The sequence below is a fragment of the Rhinopithecus roxellana genome, chromosome 9, assembly GCF_007565055.1.
Source record: "Rhinopithecus roxellana isolate Shanxi Qingling chromosome 9, ASM756505v1, whole genome shotgun sequence".
Lineage (NCBI taxonomy): Eukaryota > Metazoa > Chordata > Mammalia > Primates > Cercopithecidae > Rhinopithecus > Rhinopithecus roxellana.
This window is the reverse complement of record NC_044557.1, coordinates 129,606,219-129,621,995: the sequence shown is the minus strand read 5'-3', so window position 1 is coordinate 129,621,995 and position 15,777 is coordinate 129,606,219. Positions and strand designations below refer to the sequence as shown.

General features: G+C 39.7%; 1 protein-coding gene across 1 annotated transcript in view; it reads right to left on the bottom strand.

The window, feature by feature from the left end:
• The window catches only part of EYA1 (EYA transcriptional coactivator and phosphatase 1), a 159,072-nt gene that overhangs the window by 121,037 nt on the left and 22,258 nt on the right, over positions 1 to 15,777 (bottom strand). The window contains exons 4-5 of the mRNA XM_010360872.2: positions 5,094 to 5,163; positions 4,628 to 4,773 (exon numbers count right to left, since the gene is read on the bottom strand). Of these exons, the coding sequence (XP_010359174.1) occupies positions 4,628 to 4,773; positions 5,094 to 5,163 (216 nt within the window). The remainder of the gene's footprint in view (positions 1 to 4,627; positions 4,774 to 5,093; positions 5,164 to 15,777) is intronic.

Sequence of the window (15,777 nt, the reverse complement as noted above, 5' to 3'; positions counted from 1 at the left end):
AAAATAAAGGGTATATATGCATACAATGAAATACCATAAAGTACAACTTCAATTTTTTAAATCCAGGATTACAGATTTGAATGCCTATTCACATTATTCTCTCATTTTACTGCACTTTAACACACATCCCTTCTATAAAATGTAACTCCTGTGATATATTTTCATACTTCATTTTGTTGTTTTAATGTAAGAGTTGAAGATCATCTCCTTCAAAGTCAAGAAATAGCCATAATTAAATTTTAGCTAAATGATCCCAAAGTTGCTATATTGACTAGCGTCAAAATTAAAATCCTTTATATACATGATTTATACAATCATATATATGATAATCATATATATATGGTTATTTAGATACTATACAGTCACAGTATTTTTCCCTCCTTTACTCTTTCTACTACAAAGCTGATTTCAGTACCAACCCATTTTGAAGTCCAAAGATGCAATACTGGGCACAGAGCTAAACAACATGGTGGAAAGGCTTTTCCTGAATATCTAGGTCCTATCAGAAAATAAGCACAAAGGAAGCAGAATACTAATGAGCTGAATCTTATAAAACAGCAGTGATTTATAAACAAGTGAAGTTGACCAGCAGTTTCCTTTTGTCCCTTTCAGCATGAAATATTTGTCTATAATTGTTTTCAATGTAGTCTAAAGTACCTTTGTTTTTATTATGTGATAATATAAAAATGATGTATTTGTGGCCCCCAAATACTTCCCCAAACACCAGACTAACATCGTAATTTTGGAACTTGGAATTGGCAGCACTGAGGTATGGGGCTCAGCTCTGTCTTTAATTAATTACAATTAGAGACAGTCATGCATGTTAACAACTCTCCTTCATTCTCATAGAGGGAGGGAAGGAAAATTTCTGCCAAGGGAATTCACATTTTTAAATAATTTTGCTTTGTACTTAAAATAAATGATATCTTTAGGATCTAGAATACACAGTAGCCTTACTGTTTATTTCCATTTTAAGGGAATCTCATCAGCAGAGTGCAGCTAGGTAATTGCTTTAAGGCAGTGGGAGAATCTGACTCTTGGCTGAGAGTGCCTACTTTAATTTCTGCAGTATCGCTAAATAACTTCATAATGACCTTAACATTTAAGTCTTAACACAACCTTAACATTTTAAAAATGTGATTTTTCCCTGTAGAGGTAATCCCAAACCAATGAATAACCCATACATAGAAATGGTCCCTGGAAATACACCTGCCCCAGACAGGTGGCATGATGGCTTTAGAAAATCCCTTTCTTTCCATATTGTCACCCCTAGGGATTTTCCACCTCTTGCTGCATTTGAGACTATACTGATGTGCTTCCAGCCTTCACCTATACCAACAAAATGCCAATAATTCATGTCTTTTTATTTTATTTTTTTGAGACAGAGTCTTGCTCTGTCACCCAGACTGGAGTGCAGTAGTGTGATCTCTGCTCACTGCAAGCTCCGCCTCCCGGGTTCACGCCATTCTCCTAACTCAGCCTCCCGAGTAGCTGGGACTACCAGCGCCCGCCACCACAACCAGCCAATTTTTTGTATTTTTAGTAGTGATGGGGTTTCACCATGTTAGCCAGGATGGTCTCGATCTCCTGACCTTGTGATCCGCCCACCTCGGCCTCCCAAAGTCCTGGGATTACAGGTTTGAGCCACTGTGCCCAGCCTAATTCATGTATTTTGATTATGTTTTTAGCTTATTGGTTCCAGATGGGGATCTTTGTGATAAGAACATGTAAGGAAAGGCAGAAAGAGCTAGAAAGCACCCATAGCCACGCCTATCTCTGTGACTTCTACCTACAAGGTGGCAAACTCATTTCACTGGCAGACCCTAAGCAGATCCAGCAAAAAACAGAATGAATTTGCGTTTCCCCATTGATCTATCATTCTCATGATAAAAAGATATGCCAATCTCTTCTTACAGGGTCTCAATAGAAAGTCGAGAGCACAAGTCCTTGGAGAAAGTTTTGTAAGACCATGTGAGCCTTGACTATCAGCATTTAAAACCCAAGCTATGTACTCTTCTTTCATGAAAGAGCAAAGGGGAGAAGGATGCCATATTTTTCAATGCACTGGCCCCAAAAATAGAACTTTTGGATCAGAAGTACTCAGGGCATCTCCTTGTACTCGAGTTCCCAAAAGAGAAGACAGGGGGTTATTAGGAAAATGCTAAGAACTCAAAATTATTCCCTGGGAATTTATAATCATGGAAAACTCTGGAATCAAAGCCCTTCACCACACTGAACCTCACTCTCTCCCCCCTCCCCTATCCCCACCTATCCCATTACAATCCCCATCCTCACTCTGCTAGGTCTGATTCTATTCCCAGACCTTTTGCTCATCTCACAATCTTTGAATAGCTATTTCAGACAAGGGCATTCATTAATGGTTTAGAACTGGAGGAACCCCTAACCCAGAGCTCAGAAATTGGCAAAGGAAGATGTCCAGGTCCCACTATGACTGAATGGGGAGGAGAAGGAAGAAGAAAGGTGTGTGGCTGGTAGCCAGGGCAATGATGGGAATGGCGCCTTCCAATGATAGCACTGGTGGGCTGACAGTACTTCAGAACCGTGTGGACTGGAAAATATATTTACACTTCAAATAACCATCTCACAAAGAAAATTTGAGAACGTAAATCAAAGACTGCCTTGACTTCTATTATAGAATGGGAGCTGATCCTTTTTCTTATTTTAGTCCAAGAATAGTTTGAAAATAAATTCCAGCTAAATTTACTCTATGGCTAATATTATTATGAGAAACTGTGAATAAAAGTTATGGAAATGAGACATAATTCTAAAAATTCCATTTTAGGACTGTCTCTAAAGTCTACTTTAAAAATACCTATCTAGATAACATTAGGTTCTGATGGTTTTAAAATAAAACTAAAAATACTAAAGTCATATATAATTTAGGTTATTTGTATATATTTTATAAGAAATTCATATACAGTTGATTTTGTTTGGGGTAGAATTAAAAGGAAAAAAGTAATTTACCTTCTTTTTTTTTTTTTTTTTTTTTTTTTTTTAGACAGAGTCTCACTCTGTTGCCCAGGCTGGAGTGCAGCAGCGTGATCTCGGCTCACTGCAAGCTCCTCCTCCCGGGTTCACGCCATTCTCCTGCCTCAGCCTCCCGAACAGCTGGGACTACAGGCTCCCGCCACCACGCCTGGCTAATTTTTTGTATTTTTCGGTAGAGACGGGGTTTCACCGTGTTAGCCAGGATGGCCTCGATCTCCTGACCTCGTGATCCACCCGCCTTGGCCTCCCAAAGTGCTGGGATTACAGGCATGAGCCACCACACCCGGCCTTACCTCCTAATTATTAATGAAATACTTAAAGAAGAGCATTAAGTCTTTTTATACACCACAGAAAAGAATACTACAAAACAGTGTCAAGCAGAAGCACAATTAGACTACTGGTCACAAAAAATTCTGTACTTGTTGCACAGAATTACTTATTCTATAAATCCTTTCCTCCAAGTGTCCATGTATTATTCCTTGATCACTAGTTTTATTCTTTTCTTTCTTTCTTTTCTTTTTTATTTTTATTATTTTTTTTTTTTGAGATGGAGTCTCACTCTGTTGCCCAGGCTGGAGTGCAGTGGCCGGATCTCAGCTCACTGTAAGCTCCGCCTCCCGGGTTTACGCCATTCTCCTGCCTCAGCCTCCCGAGTAGCTGGGACTACAGGTGCCCGCCACCACACCTGGCTAGTTTTTTGTATTTATTTTAGTAGAGACGGGGTTTCACCGTGTTAGCCAGGATGGTCTCGATCTCCTGACCTCGTGATCCACCCATCTCGGCCTCCCAAAGTGTTGGGATTACAGGCTTGAGCCACCACGCCCGGCCAGTTTTATTCTTTTCTTAATAAAATGCCAATAATTCAAGTGTTTCTATTCAGCTCAATCTACTTAGAATTGCAATGACAATTTAATGGAAGAAAACGTATTTTGAAATTCTGAGATTTTTTTTTTTAATTAAGCTTTGAGATTTTGTTGGATTTATTTTTAATTTACGGGTATTGACCCGTAACAAGTGAGTTAAATTACACCAAGATAAAGATAATCTCCAGGTGGGAAGGAACAAATGTCCATGTGAGCTTTAAATGTTTCCTGATTTGCCTCTTCAAAGTGCAGTCCAGGCAGTGATATACAGATCACTTTTCCTAATGGTTGATAATGCTGAAATTTGAGACTATTACCACCCTTGAGTTTAAAGCAAGAGTTTGTTGAATTCTACTTATACGTCCCTAATCACAGCTAGGCATCTGATAAATAGGAAATGAATCTGTACCCCCAAAGACTTCATTCACAGACGTTTTATCACAAATATGCACAAAAATATCTTGGATTCCATAGCCCAGTGCTCAAATGGCAAATTCAGGGTTGAGATATAAATGGAGAAAAATGAGAGCAGAAGGCATACGAACCACACAATCTTTTCGCTACCTCTGACCTCAAGATAAGGAGCTGCCAGTTCTTATAAGGCTCATTAGAAACAATCACACTAAGAATTTAGACACAGAAGGTGACAACACTTTCTAAACTGGCCGAGAATTGGGTCTTCAAGTACCACTCAAATATGTTAATACATGCCTGCCCACGCGATAATAGCACCACTATAATAGCAGGTTACTCACCATATGAGGAAATGCCGTACGGCTGTCCTGGCTGTGGGTACGTGGCATAGGCTGTAGCTTGTTGCATTCCTGTGGTAAACTGTGTTTGCCCATATGCAGCCATAGTTTGTGAGGAAGGGGTAGGGAGAATATGTGGGTATGGTCTGCTATTTGTCAGAAATGACAGAAAATAGAAAGACCATGCATTAGATGGAAACATGCAAACCGATTAACAACCACATCACGAATTCCAGCTAAATATTGTATCTTAAAGTAAAACTTTCACACAGAATTGACAAAACACTGAAATACTTCAGTGTCTCCACTACATGATGCTCAAAATAAATTTGTGTCAATATATTTACATCTCTATGAAATGCACTTTCATTTAAATTAAGATGGAACATGTGGGCACAGACATGACTTGAAATAAATAAAAGTCTACTCAGAGAAGTTATTTATTGATTAAGAGAAAAATACATCTTACTTGGAAGGGTAAATCTGTGGTGGAGAGAACTGGTGAGTTGGTCGTGGGCTGAAACTACTGCTCCCAATTGCTGAAAAACAAAACAAAACAAAATAATGCACAATAATCCAAGCAAAATACAAAATATACAGAAAACACTGATATATTTTCAGCTATAGATTGACCATATGTAATTTCAGATATTTGATCTTTGTGACCTGCAGAGATGGCAATTTCATATGGTTCCACCTAACAGAAAGTTAAACTATAAAGAGGAATGAATAGAAACTGATTAAGGGCTCTAGTTTTAAATAAACTCTTAGAAAACATCATCACAATCCTCTCAAATACCTGCCGGCACGCTGTGAGTTTTTACAGTGACAATACTTCAATAGTACGAGAAGTCCTGGCTACTGTTTGGAAAGCCGTGCTGAAAGGGGAGGTATGAAGCTGAATTGCAGGATTGGGTGGGAATGTGAAAGGTCAGCTGGCCTATTGTTTGTGTTCAGTGAGAACACACAAACCTGAGGCTGTATTACCAAGAAAGGTGGTCTAATCTTCTCTCAGGTGAGAAGAACCAGGATAGATCCTCATTTGCCTGCATTGATTTAGCAATGGTTTTTAGTAAAAATGCATTCCTATAACTATCTTAAATTTCTCAAGTTGCAAGCTAAGCCTGTTTTTTCCTGTGCTGATCCGGGTGTTCCTTTGCCTTTTAGTTATATGTGATCAACTTCAATGTTCAACTAAAAAAAGGTTTGCCTTTATTTTTTAAAGAGGTATTTAAGCATTCATGCAGGACTTTTCTTCTTAATCACATTCACTTGATTAAATAATGCACTAAAGTCCTAGCAAATGTTCTTATACTCTAATTCTGAACTAAAGAAGCAAAAACCTATGTTAACAAAGTCCTGAAAATGGCAGTTTCAGCTTATTTCATTGTAAACCGAGTCAATCTACATATATATAAATCTACATATATGTGTGTGTTTATATACATACATATATATCTACATGTATTTCCGTTTATCACATGTACATATTTTTTTCCTGCAATTCCCTAATCTCTATCGGGATAAGATGCATTTTCCTTGGGGGCAATTATTATAAGATAAGTTTATTTTATTCTTCTACCAACAATTACTATCTTCAGAGGCTCTATTATTTATTAATTCTATTCTACACTAAAATCCTTTTGGAAGGTTCTATGTACTCAAAGTTTCAAAAAGTTTTCCCATTGTCACACTGATACATTTGTGTTTCTCAAATTCAATTTTCCAGCTTTTGTTTGGGACGACAGTGGTAGAACTGGACTAAAGTCTTCAAATCTATGAGTAATCCTTTCCTTGTAAAACAAACAAGGCCTGTCCAGGGACAGTAGATCTAGATTCGTACCACTCTTGCAAGCTCCCAGACTTCAAACATCTGACTGGCCGCTTGGCAGAGACAGCATCTGTCCTGAAGAGATGGCAAGCCAGCCCAGCTGGTACACCCCATCATCTGGCACATACTGAGCCACGACTCTGTTCCAGGTGCGGTGCTAGATGCTGCAGGTGCGAAGGTGCAAAGACTAGTTCTGTCTGATACGCGTGGGAAGGATGACACATAGAGAACTGTGGGATGGTCAGTTAAAGACTGCAATTTATAGGAGAGAGGGATTAGACTTCTTATTATCCTGTTTCCTCAGCACCTGACAGGGCCTGGCATGTGGTAGAGGGAATCAACACACACTGTTTGTTTAGAAAGAATGTGAGAATTAGGGCATAAGCAAAGTAGATGTTTAAAACCACAATAATGTGAAGAATGGTTTAATTATTTTAAGTTTTACATAAACATACATAATAAACCTAATTCAGCTCTTTAGCAATACAGCTTGTAGTAAGTAGTATCCCTTATGAAATAAATGTGAAGAACCGACAATGCTGTCTTATAACTACTCACCTAGTTAGGTGTGCTTAAAATTACTGAATATGTCAAAGGCCATGTAATAAGTCTTATCTTTTGGGCTTTTTAACATTTTTTAAATTATACTTTAAGTTCTAGGATATATGTGCACAACGTACAGGTTTGTTACATAGGTATACATGTGCCATGTTGGTTTGCTGCACCCATTAACTCATTATTTACATTAGATATTTCTCCTAATGCTATCCTTCCCCCTTCCCTCCACCCAATGACAGGCCCTGGTGTGTGATGTTCTCCACCCTGTGTACAAGTGTTCTCACTGTCCAGTTCCCACCTATGAGTGAGAACATGTGGTGTTTGGTTTTCTGTCCTTGTGATAGTTTGCTAAGAATGATGTAGAATTTCCAGCTTCATCCATGTCCCTACAAAGGACATGAACTCATCCTTTTTTATTCCATGGTGTATATGTGCCACATTTTCTTAATCCAGTCTATCATTGATGGACATTTGGGTTGGTTCCAAGTCTTTGCTATTGTGAATAGTGTTGCAATAAACATACGTGTGCATCTGTCTTTATAGCAGCATGATGTATAATCCTTTGGGTATATACCCAGTAATGGGATGGCTGGGTCAAATGGTATTTCTTAGGCTTTCTTTAAATTCAAACCCCTGTATGGCTCCCACAATCTCTGTGTGGCCTGTATTCAAAAATCTGCCATCTTATACCTCAAGTACCTTTTCTGTAATGGCATGAAACACTTTAAACTTTCCAAACAGTAGCCCAGGAATTCAGACTAATTTTAATTTCATAGGACAAAAACAACCTAAAACAAAGCGAATGACCCCAGATCATCTATCAAGGTAAATTAAACAGTGATTTTACCCTTAGAAAATTCCAAATTACACCTGCCACAGAGCCTTGGAAATATACAGACAACCAATATCTCTTTATTTGTTTCCATTATTCCATTCTATGTCCAACACAGAAAGAAGCTCCTCCAGTCTTTTTGTAGGAAGGGAGAGGGGAATCAAAAGTGAATAATAATCACAATCTTGGGACCGCTGGGAGGAGCAACAACTCTTGAAATTGGCAGGTCCTCAGCTCATTCCTCCCCCAGGCTCCTTCATGGCAACACTATTCAGCCAGACAATCAGGTCAAAAGCTTAGAAGTAAAGTTTTGACTCTTCTCTTTCCCTCACACTCTACCTACCCTTTGATCATAAGTCCAGTCTGCTTTCTCATAAAAATATACCCCAAACCTCACAGCTTCTCACTTCTCATCTATCACTCTGTTCCAGTCACCAATGTTGTGGCAAACAGAAGATGTACCTCCTCATTCTTCTGCTGCAGGGGATGAAGCTGAACAAGGGCCTAGCTGTTAAGTCCTGCAATCCATCCATGCCATGCAGGGCGAGGGTGAGGGGACACTTTCAAAGGGCTTAACCCAACCAGTGACAATGCACCAGGAATATTAAGGTAGGCCTGCCTGTTCCTGGGAGATCTGGGGCTCCTCTGATGGCCTTGCTGAAATGTTCTTAGATTGCACTCCCAACTAACTTAACCTCCCTTCCTTCCCTCTCTCCTTTTCCTTAACAAAATCCTGGTACAGTTAATCCTGCCTTGGTGGCTCTTCTAGGAGGACATGAACTAACACAGTCATCTTTCTTCTGAGCAAGGAAAACGTTGGTCTCCCTGCTTCCATGTGCCCTCACCTCACCCTTCTCCCCATAAAGCACCTTCCATGCATCAAACAGTGACCTCTTAAAAACATAAATTAAGTCATGCCACAAATCCGCTGATCCTCAACTCCAAGCCCTCCATTATCCTCCTATCACATTTCAGTGAACCCAAACTTATTCCTGTCCTTCACCAAGATCTCTGCTCAGATGTCCTCTCCTCTAAAAGAGACTCCCATCCATTCCTTTACTAAATTCTTTGAGCAGCTTTTGTTTTCTTCTTAGCACTTTTAGTTGCCTGTTTACGTACACCAGCACTTAACATTTACCCATGTATTATCTGTCTCTCCCAAAGAATGAAAGCTCCATGAGGGCAGAGACCCTGTGTACCATTTCACTGCTATATTCCCACTGCCTAGAACATTGCTTGGCATATAGCAGGTGCTCAATAAATAATTGTTGAATGAACAATTAAATAGAGAAACCATATTTGTTACACAACATTTTTTCTCCTCCAGAAGCATTCCTGCTTCTATTTTCAATTTTCAAATATCACTAGACATCAACTAGCATTTTACTTAACAACTTAACAAACGTAGGCTTTGCAGAAATGGCAGAGGCAGCAAAGATATTAAAAACACTTTATTTGCAATCCCTCTTGTTCTTAAAATTTAAATCATTAAAATAATGCTTTTCATTGATAAAGAGTACATGGGCATCACTTTACAATATTTTGAAACCATAATAAACAATGCTGCAATTTTCAATTCAGCCACACGCCTTGGAAAACCAGCCTCCCCTTTCTTTCACTCTCCCCACAACAAGATCCCTGAGGGCTTCCCTGGAAGAGTGAGTCACTATGTCCTCAAGGCTTACAGGTGCTAGGGCTCCTTGAAAGAGAGGTGGAGATAGCAATCACCAACATCAGAGTGGCTCCATTTCTTCTTTATCCTCACTGTCTATTTTGTTATAACACTAGTAATAGTTAGGGTGGGAACCTTTAATTTTTTTTTTTTTTTTTTTTTGGGACAGAATCTCACCCTGTCGCCCAGGCTGGAGTGCAATGGCGCATCTCGGCTCACTGTAACCTCCACCTCCCGGGTTCAAGCGATTCTCCTGCCTAAGCCTCCCGAGTAGCTGGGATTACAGGTGCCTGCCACCATGCCCAGCTAATTTTTTGTATTTTTAGTAGAGACAGGGTTTCACCGTGTTAGCTAGGATGGTCTTGACCTCCTGACCCCGTGATCCACCCGCCTCGGCCTCCCAAAGTACTGGGATTACAGGTGTGAGCCACTGTGCCCAGCCAGGTTCATGTGAATTTTTAAGCCATTGTGGAGAAGAAAGTAGGAGTGGTGGCCACAGAGGTAAAGGACAGCTTGGAGTTAAAGACTTAGAAACTTCTTTATTTTACAAACCCTAAGCCCTGTTCATAGCCATTCCAGTATGTTGATTTTTGTCTCTTTTCTTATTTATAAAAGAGAGAGAAAAGAAAATGTAAAATAAGAGAATATCGATTCCAGGGTGCTCTGTGCTTCCTATGCCTTCACTCAACCCCCTCAGCTCCCCTGATTCTTTCCTCTGTATTCAACACAGAGAATCAAACTATGGAAAACAAGATTCTTTATAGCTTCAGCCTCTCCACCACCTACCCCTCCACCTTCAGCTAAGCCCTTCTCCAAGGCCTTTGCTTCTCCTGTGTATCTTTTCCAAGTTGAGGCTGCTTCTCAGATTCCAGATGTCACAAAGACCTGAAGACATATTTTCATTGTTGTTTCTTCCAAACCATTGGCTTTCTACTCTCCCACAAAATCTTTCTTTCTCTGGGGTTGATGACAGATCTTCAACATTTCCATGAATGACCCATATTCTGGACATTGCCTACATTTATCAAAAACTTTAGGATTTGGTGATGTCTCCCTATAAGCCCCAACATCACCCTGGGTTATATATCCACCGCTTTTCTCAGTCTGTCTAGGCCTCAACCCTGTCCTTCAGTCATCAAGCTCAAGACCACATCCTGGCCCCTTTTCCCCACTCCATGGTCTCAAGCCATAATCACATTGATCAATTCATTCATTTCCTTAGCAAACATTTACTGAGCATCTCCTATATGCTTGATACTATGAAGGCCACCAGGACTGTAACTGAATAATACAAACAAAATCTCTGTTCTCATAGGGCTATAGTTTGGCAGGAAGACAGAAACCAAGAATTAATCCTAAAAGTAGTGATGAAGGCTGAGAAACTAACTACAGAGGCATGTGGTGAAGGCCTCACTGAGTTTAAGTAAGGAACATCATCTCTGTCTGGAATTTTCATTCCTTTGTTCTCATTTCATGTGTTATCCAACCTCATCAAGAGATGAAGAACACCTGACCTCTCTATCTTTTCTCAAGGTATTAGCCCCTACCTCTCCTTCTTTCTACATGTCTCGAATACATGAAACATTATTTTAAACCATTCCTTTACTGATACTCTCAATTTTCTTAAGTTCATATTCTATCATGCTCTACCTGGCAAACCCTTGACCCCGGATCAAGCCCAGTGTCTTTTTATGTGGTCTGCTAAGCCCTTGCAGAGAAAAATCACTCCATCATACAGGCCCATGTTCATTAGCTCCAGCCTTGTTCAACCGTCAGCTCTACTGCCCATCCCCTTCTCTTTCTAGGCAGCTTCAGACTTCCCCAGCATCCACTAAGTCAATTTCAGTCTTCTTCAACTCTTCAAGCTCACATGTCTATCACTACTCTCATTTTGAGTCACTTCAGAGGAAAAAGTAGAAGCCATCATTTGTTCATTCATGTTTTCTTTAATTCAAATATGTGGCAAATATTAGGCAAATATGTGAGTGCCTAATATGTGGCAGGTACTGTTTTAGGTGTCAGGGATGCAGAAGTGAACCAAACAAGACAGAATCCCTGCCAATACAAGCTTACGTGTTGGTGGGGTGAGAGTCCAACACTAAACACAATGCACAAGAGAATGACAACATTTGCAAAAGGCTCATAATTATTGGCAGGAAAGAGTAGGGAGGAACCTGGCCTGGTAGAACAGAAGTAGAACAGGAGAGTTGCACTGAGTCGGGTGGTCATGGTGGGCCTTGATGAAAAGGCGAGATTTGAGCACAGACTTGAAGTCAGGGAGATAAAGGCAGGTATGCAGGGAAGGAACTGCCAGCGAAAAAGGCACTATGTGGGGAGCACGTCTACCACGTGGGAGGGAGAGCAGTAAGCAAGGGGGGCAGGCAACAAGGTCAGACAGTCTCTGAGGCAGACGATGATAGGGCTTGTGGGCTTTTTAAGGATTTGGTTTTTACCCATAGAGACGAATGGGAGCTGTTGAAGGGTCTGAACAGAATTGTATAGGAACTCTCTCAATGTACTGCCACCTTGTCCACTTCCAATTCATCTGCACCACATCGTATTGCATCTTCCCCAATGTTTCAGTGGACAAGTTATTCTTTTTCTAGCCTGATCGACTTCTGTTTTGGATTTGTGCTATTGCTGTCCCATCAGGGGCTTCCCTGTATCAATTATCCCCCTACTTGCCCGTACCTCTAATCTCTGCCTCTGTTGAGTTTGTGTCAGCAGTATGAAACCACACTGACCTCCCAAATGCCATCCTTCTCTCTAATGAATTTCCTTTCCTTCCCTTCTTTTTAGCACTATGTACTTGAAAGACATTTTTCTTCTCCTCATCTTCACTCCCCAACATTATTCATGAAATCATCCATTCATTCAATAAACTTTAGGAGCACATACTATCTGCGAAGGGCTATGCTGGAGACACAGAAGTTGGTCATGTGGTCCAGCAGGGACAAGGATAAGTAAAGTTCACCCATCTACTGAAACTGCTACAGGCTAACCCATTGATGCTTGTAATTTTTTAATTTTAAATTTTGACACAATTTGAAACTTGCAAAAAAGTTTCAAGAACAGCACAAAACGTCCCAGATATCTTTCATCCAAATTCCCCAACATGTTATTAGCTTTATCCTTGATTTCTTCTGTGCATGTGTCTGAAAATGCATACACATATATACCTCACATTCTGTTGGAGTTTTGTGTATGATATCTTTTTACTTATAAATATTTCTGGCCGGGTGCGGTGGCTCACACCTGTAATCCTGGCACTTTGGGAGGCCAAAGCGAGTGGATCAGAGGTCAAGAGATTGAGACCATCCTGGCCAACATGGTGAAACCTTGTCTCTACTAAAAATTCAAAAATTAGCTGGGCATGGTGGCATGCACCTGTAGTCCCAGCTACTTGGGAGGCTGAAGCAGGAGAATCACTTGAACCCAGGAGGCAGAGGTTGCAGTGAACCAAGATCGCACCACTGCACTCCAGCCTGGGCAACAGAGCGAGACTGTCTCAAAACAAAACAAACAAATAAAAAAAAAAATATATATATATAGACACACACATATATATACACATATATATTTTTTCTATGTGTATTTCTTAAAAACAAAGAGTTCTTTTACCACAATACAGTTATCAAAATCAAAATCAAAATATAGTGATGCAATACTATTTTCCACAGATATTTTCAAAAAAATGTATCTTTGTAGCACATGATTTTTAACTTGGACTTTAAAAGTATTACTTTTTAAAAGTATAAAAGTTTTATATATACATATATATATATAATGTAAAAATTTTGAAAACAAGACAAAAGCAGAAGGAATAACATTCAAATTATCTTCCACCATCCAGAGAGAACCACTGTCAATTTTTAGACCTATATATACAGGCCCACATATGTACATACAGATGCCTTTTGAAGAAAGCAAAATTGTGATTATACTGAAAATATGACTCTTTCATAACTTGCTTTTTCTCTTAATACAGTTAACATTTTCTCAAGATGTTTTACAAATAATTTTCAAGAGCTGTGTACAAATCCACATTGCTGACAGTGCTTCCTTAAAATTCTTACCTGTGTTTGCTTCCAGTTCAACACTCTTGCTTTTTGTTTGTTTGTTTGTTTTTGTTTTAAGACAAAGTCTCACTCTGCCGCCCAGGCTGAAGTGCAGTGGTGCAGTCATAGCTTACTGTAACCTTGAACTCCTGGGCTCAAGTGATCTTCCAGTCTCAGCCTCTTTAGTAGCTAGCGCCACAGGCACATGCCACCATGCCCAGCTAATTTTTAAAAAATTATTTTTTGTAGAGATAGGTCTCCCTATGTTGTCCAGGCTGCCCTCCAACTCCTGGGCTCAAATGGTTCTCCTGCCTCTGCATCCCAAAATGCTAGGACTACACGTGTGAACCACCAGGCCTAGCCAAAACTGTTGCTTTATTCCGAATTACCTGTTTTCATTTGATCTTCTGCCCATGTCATATCTATTAGCTTTCCATGAGTTCTGTCTTCAACCTTGTTTACCCCATTAGCTTTAACTCCCTGTACACTTTCAAATTTCCCACGCCAAATCTCCCCTGAGCTCCAAACCCTAATATACTTGGCATCTGCAGGTAGAGGTTGCCTCACAGTCAACATGCCCAAAACTAAGTTTTCTGTCTTCTTTTGTCAACCATGCTCCTCTTGCATTTCCTGGCTCTTAACTTCTTTCTCTGCATCACTTACCCCTATACCCATTGGTCGCTAACCACTATAAATTCTACTTCATAAATGAAATGCACCAAATCCATCACCTTCCCATACCCATTGCCAGTGCTTTATTTAAGGTCTTCAATATTTCTTGCTCAAATTAATACAAAAAAATCTCTAACTGATTTCTCCACTTCAGCTCACCTGCCCCCAATTCATCCTGCCATGGTGGCCATAATTCTGCTATGAATATGATCATGCAACCCCCTTCCTTTGATGCTTCCCATTGCACACAGGAGAAAACACAAATTCCATGAAGTTCACACAAGTCTCTTTAGACTCTGGCCCCTGCCTCCCTCTGCAACATGTCCTTCCTCTCACACTGTACATATACCAGGAACCCTGAACCATTAACAGTTCCCCAAAGATCCATGCCCTCTGCACTGCTGTCTCCTTTCATGGACTGTCCGTTTGTCCAGCTTCTCCCTCCCAGTGCTTTTCTCCTACTCATTTCTTAAGACTGAGTACCTACTCCAAGACACCTTCCCTGATCACCCCACCCCAAGCTGGTCTCCACTAGGTCCCTTCCTGGGTGTTCTTTGGGTTCTCTGGGCTTCCCTCTGCATTATCAAACTGTACTGTGATGGTCTGTTCATTTGTTCATCCCACTAAGCCCTGCACCAGGACCATTTTCATACACCTATGAAGTCAGCATGGCACCAACCACATAGCCAGGCAAAAGTCCAATTCTAAAAAATGTTTTAGGAAAGAACAAATGGATATTGCACCCTTTGTTATTTTTTATTGCTTTTACCTGGTATCATTAGTATCGAAGTTGTGTGTTTGCATTTCATTTTGTATTTACAATTTCTTTTTGTTGTGATATGTATTAAATAAATGATCCAGAGAGCTTGATTAAATCAATCACAACTTTATGAAATTATAGCATTTCCAATAGAGAGGTGCTAAAATTATAGCAGGCAATATAAAAAAAGTCAAAATTCTAAGAATTATCTCCGATATAAGTAATTTTTAAATGAAATACTCCAAGCTGGGCTGGGTGACTTGGCAAATATATAATCACATTCTCACAACCACCTTATGATCACAGTCACTTTCTTGTCAGTCATTTCATTATGACACTTGTGAAACTTGGATATTTTGTTTATTGGAGGCAGGTTTTATTAATGTGAAGGAGATTAAAAACTAACTGAAGAACTTAATGCTGCTTTACAGGGTCTATTTAATTTTTGATCTATAGTTGATATGACAGTTACTTCACAAGATGGCTTGGCGAGTCTGCTTAGAAGTGTAAAACACCAAATTTTGCCTAACCAAATTTGAAGACCTGGAAAAATAATACATCTAAGAGAGAATGGGGGAGGAGTCACCAGCATAGTAAATATAATTAGAAGAAAGGAGAAGAACAAAACCCTTTTTACTCCATTTATTGAATACCAACATTTCAGCAACCACTCCTTCATAATGAATGAAACCAGAATTGGTAATATGTGACTCTGAGCAAAGCTATTTTATCTGTATATATACATAAGTACATATATACCCACACATATA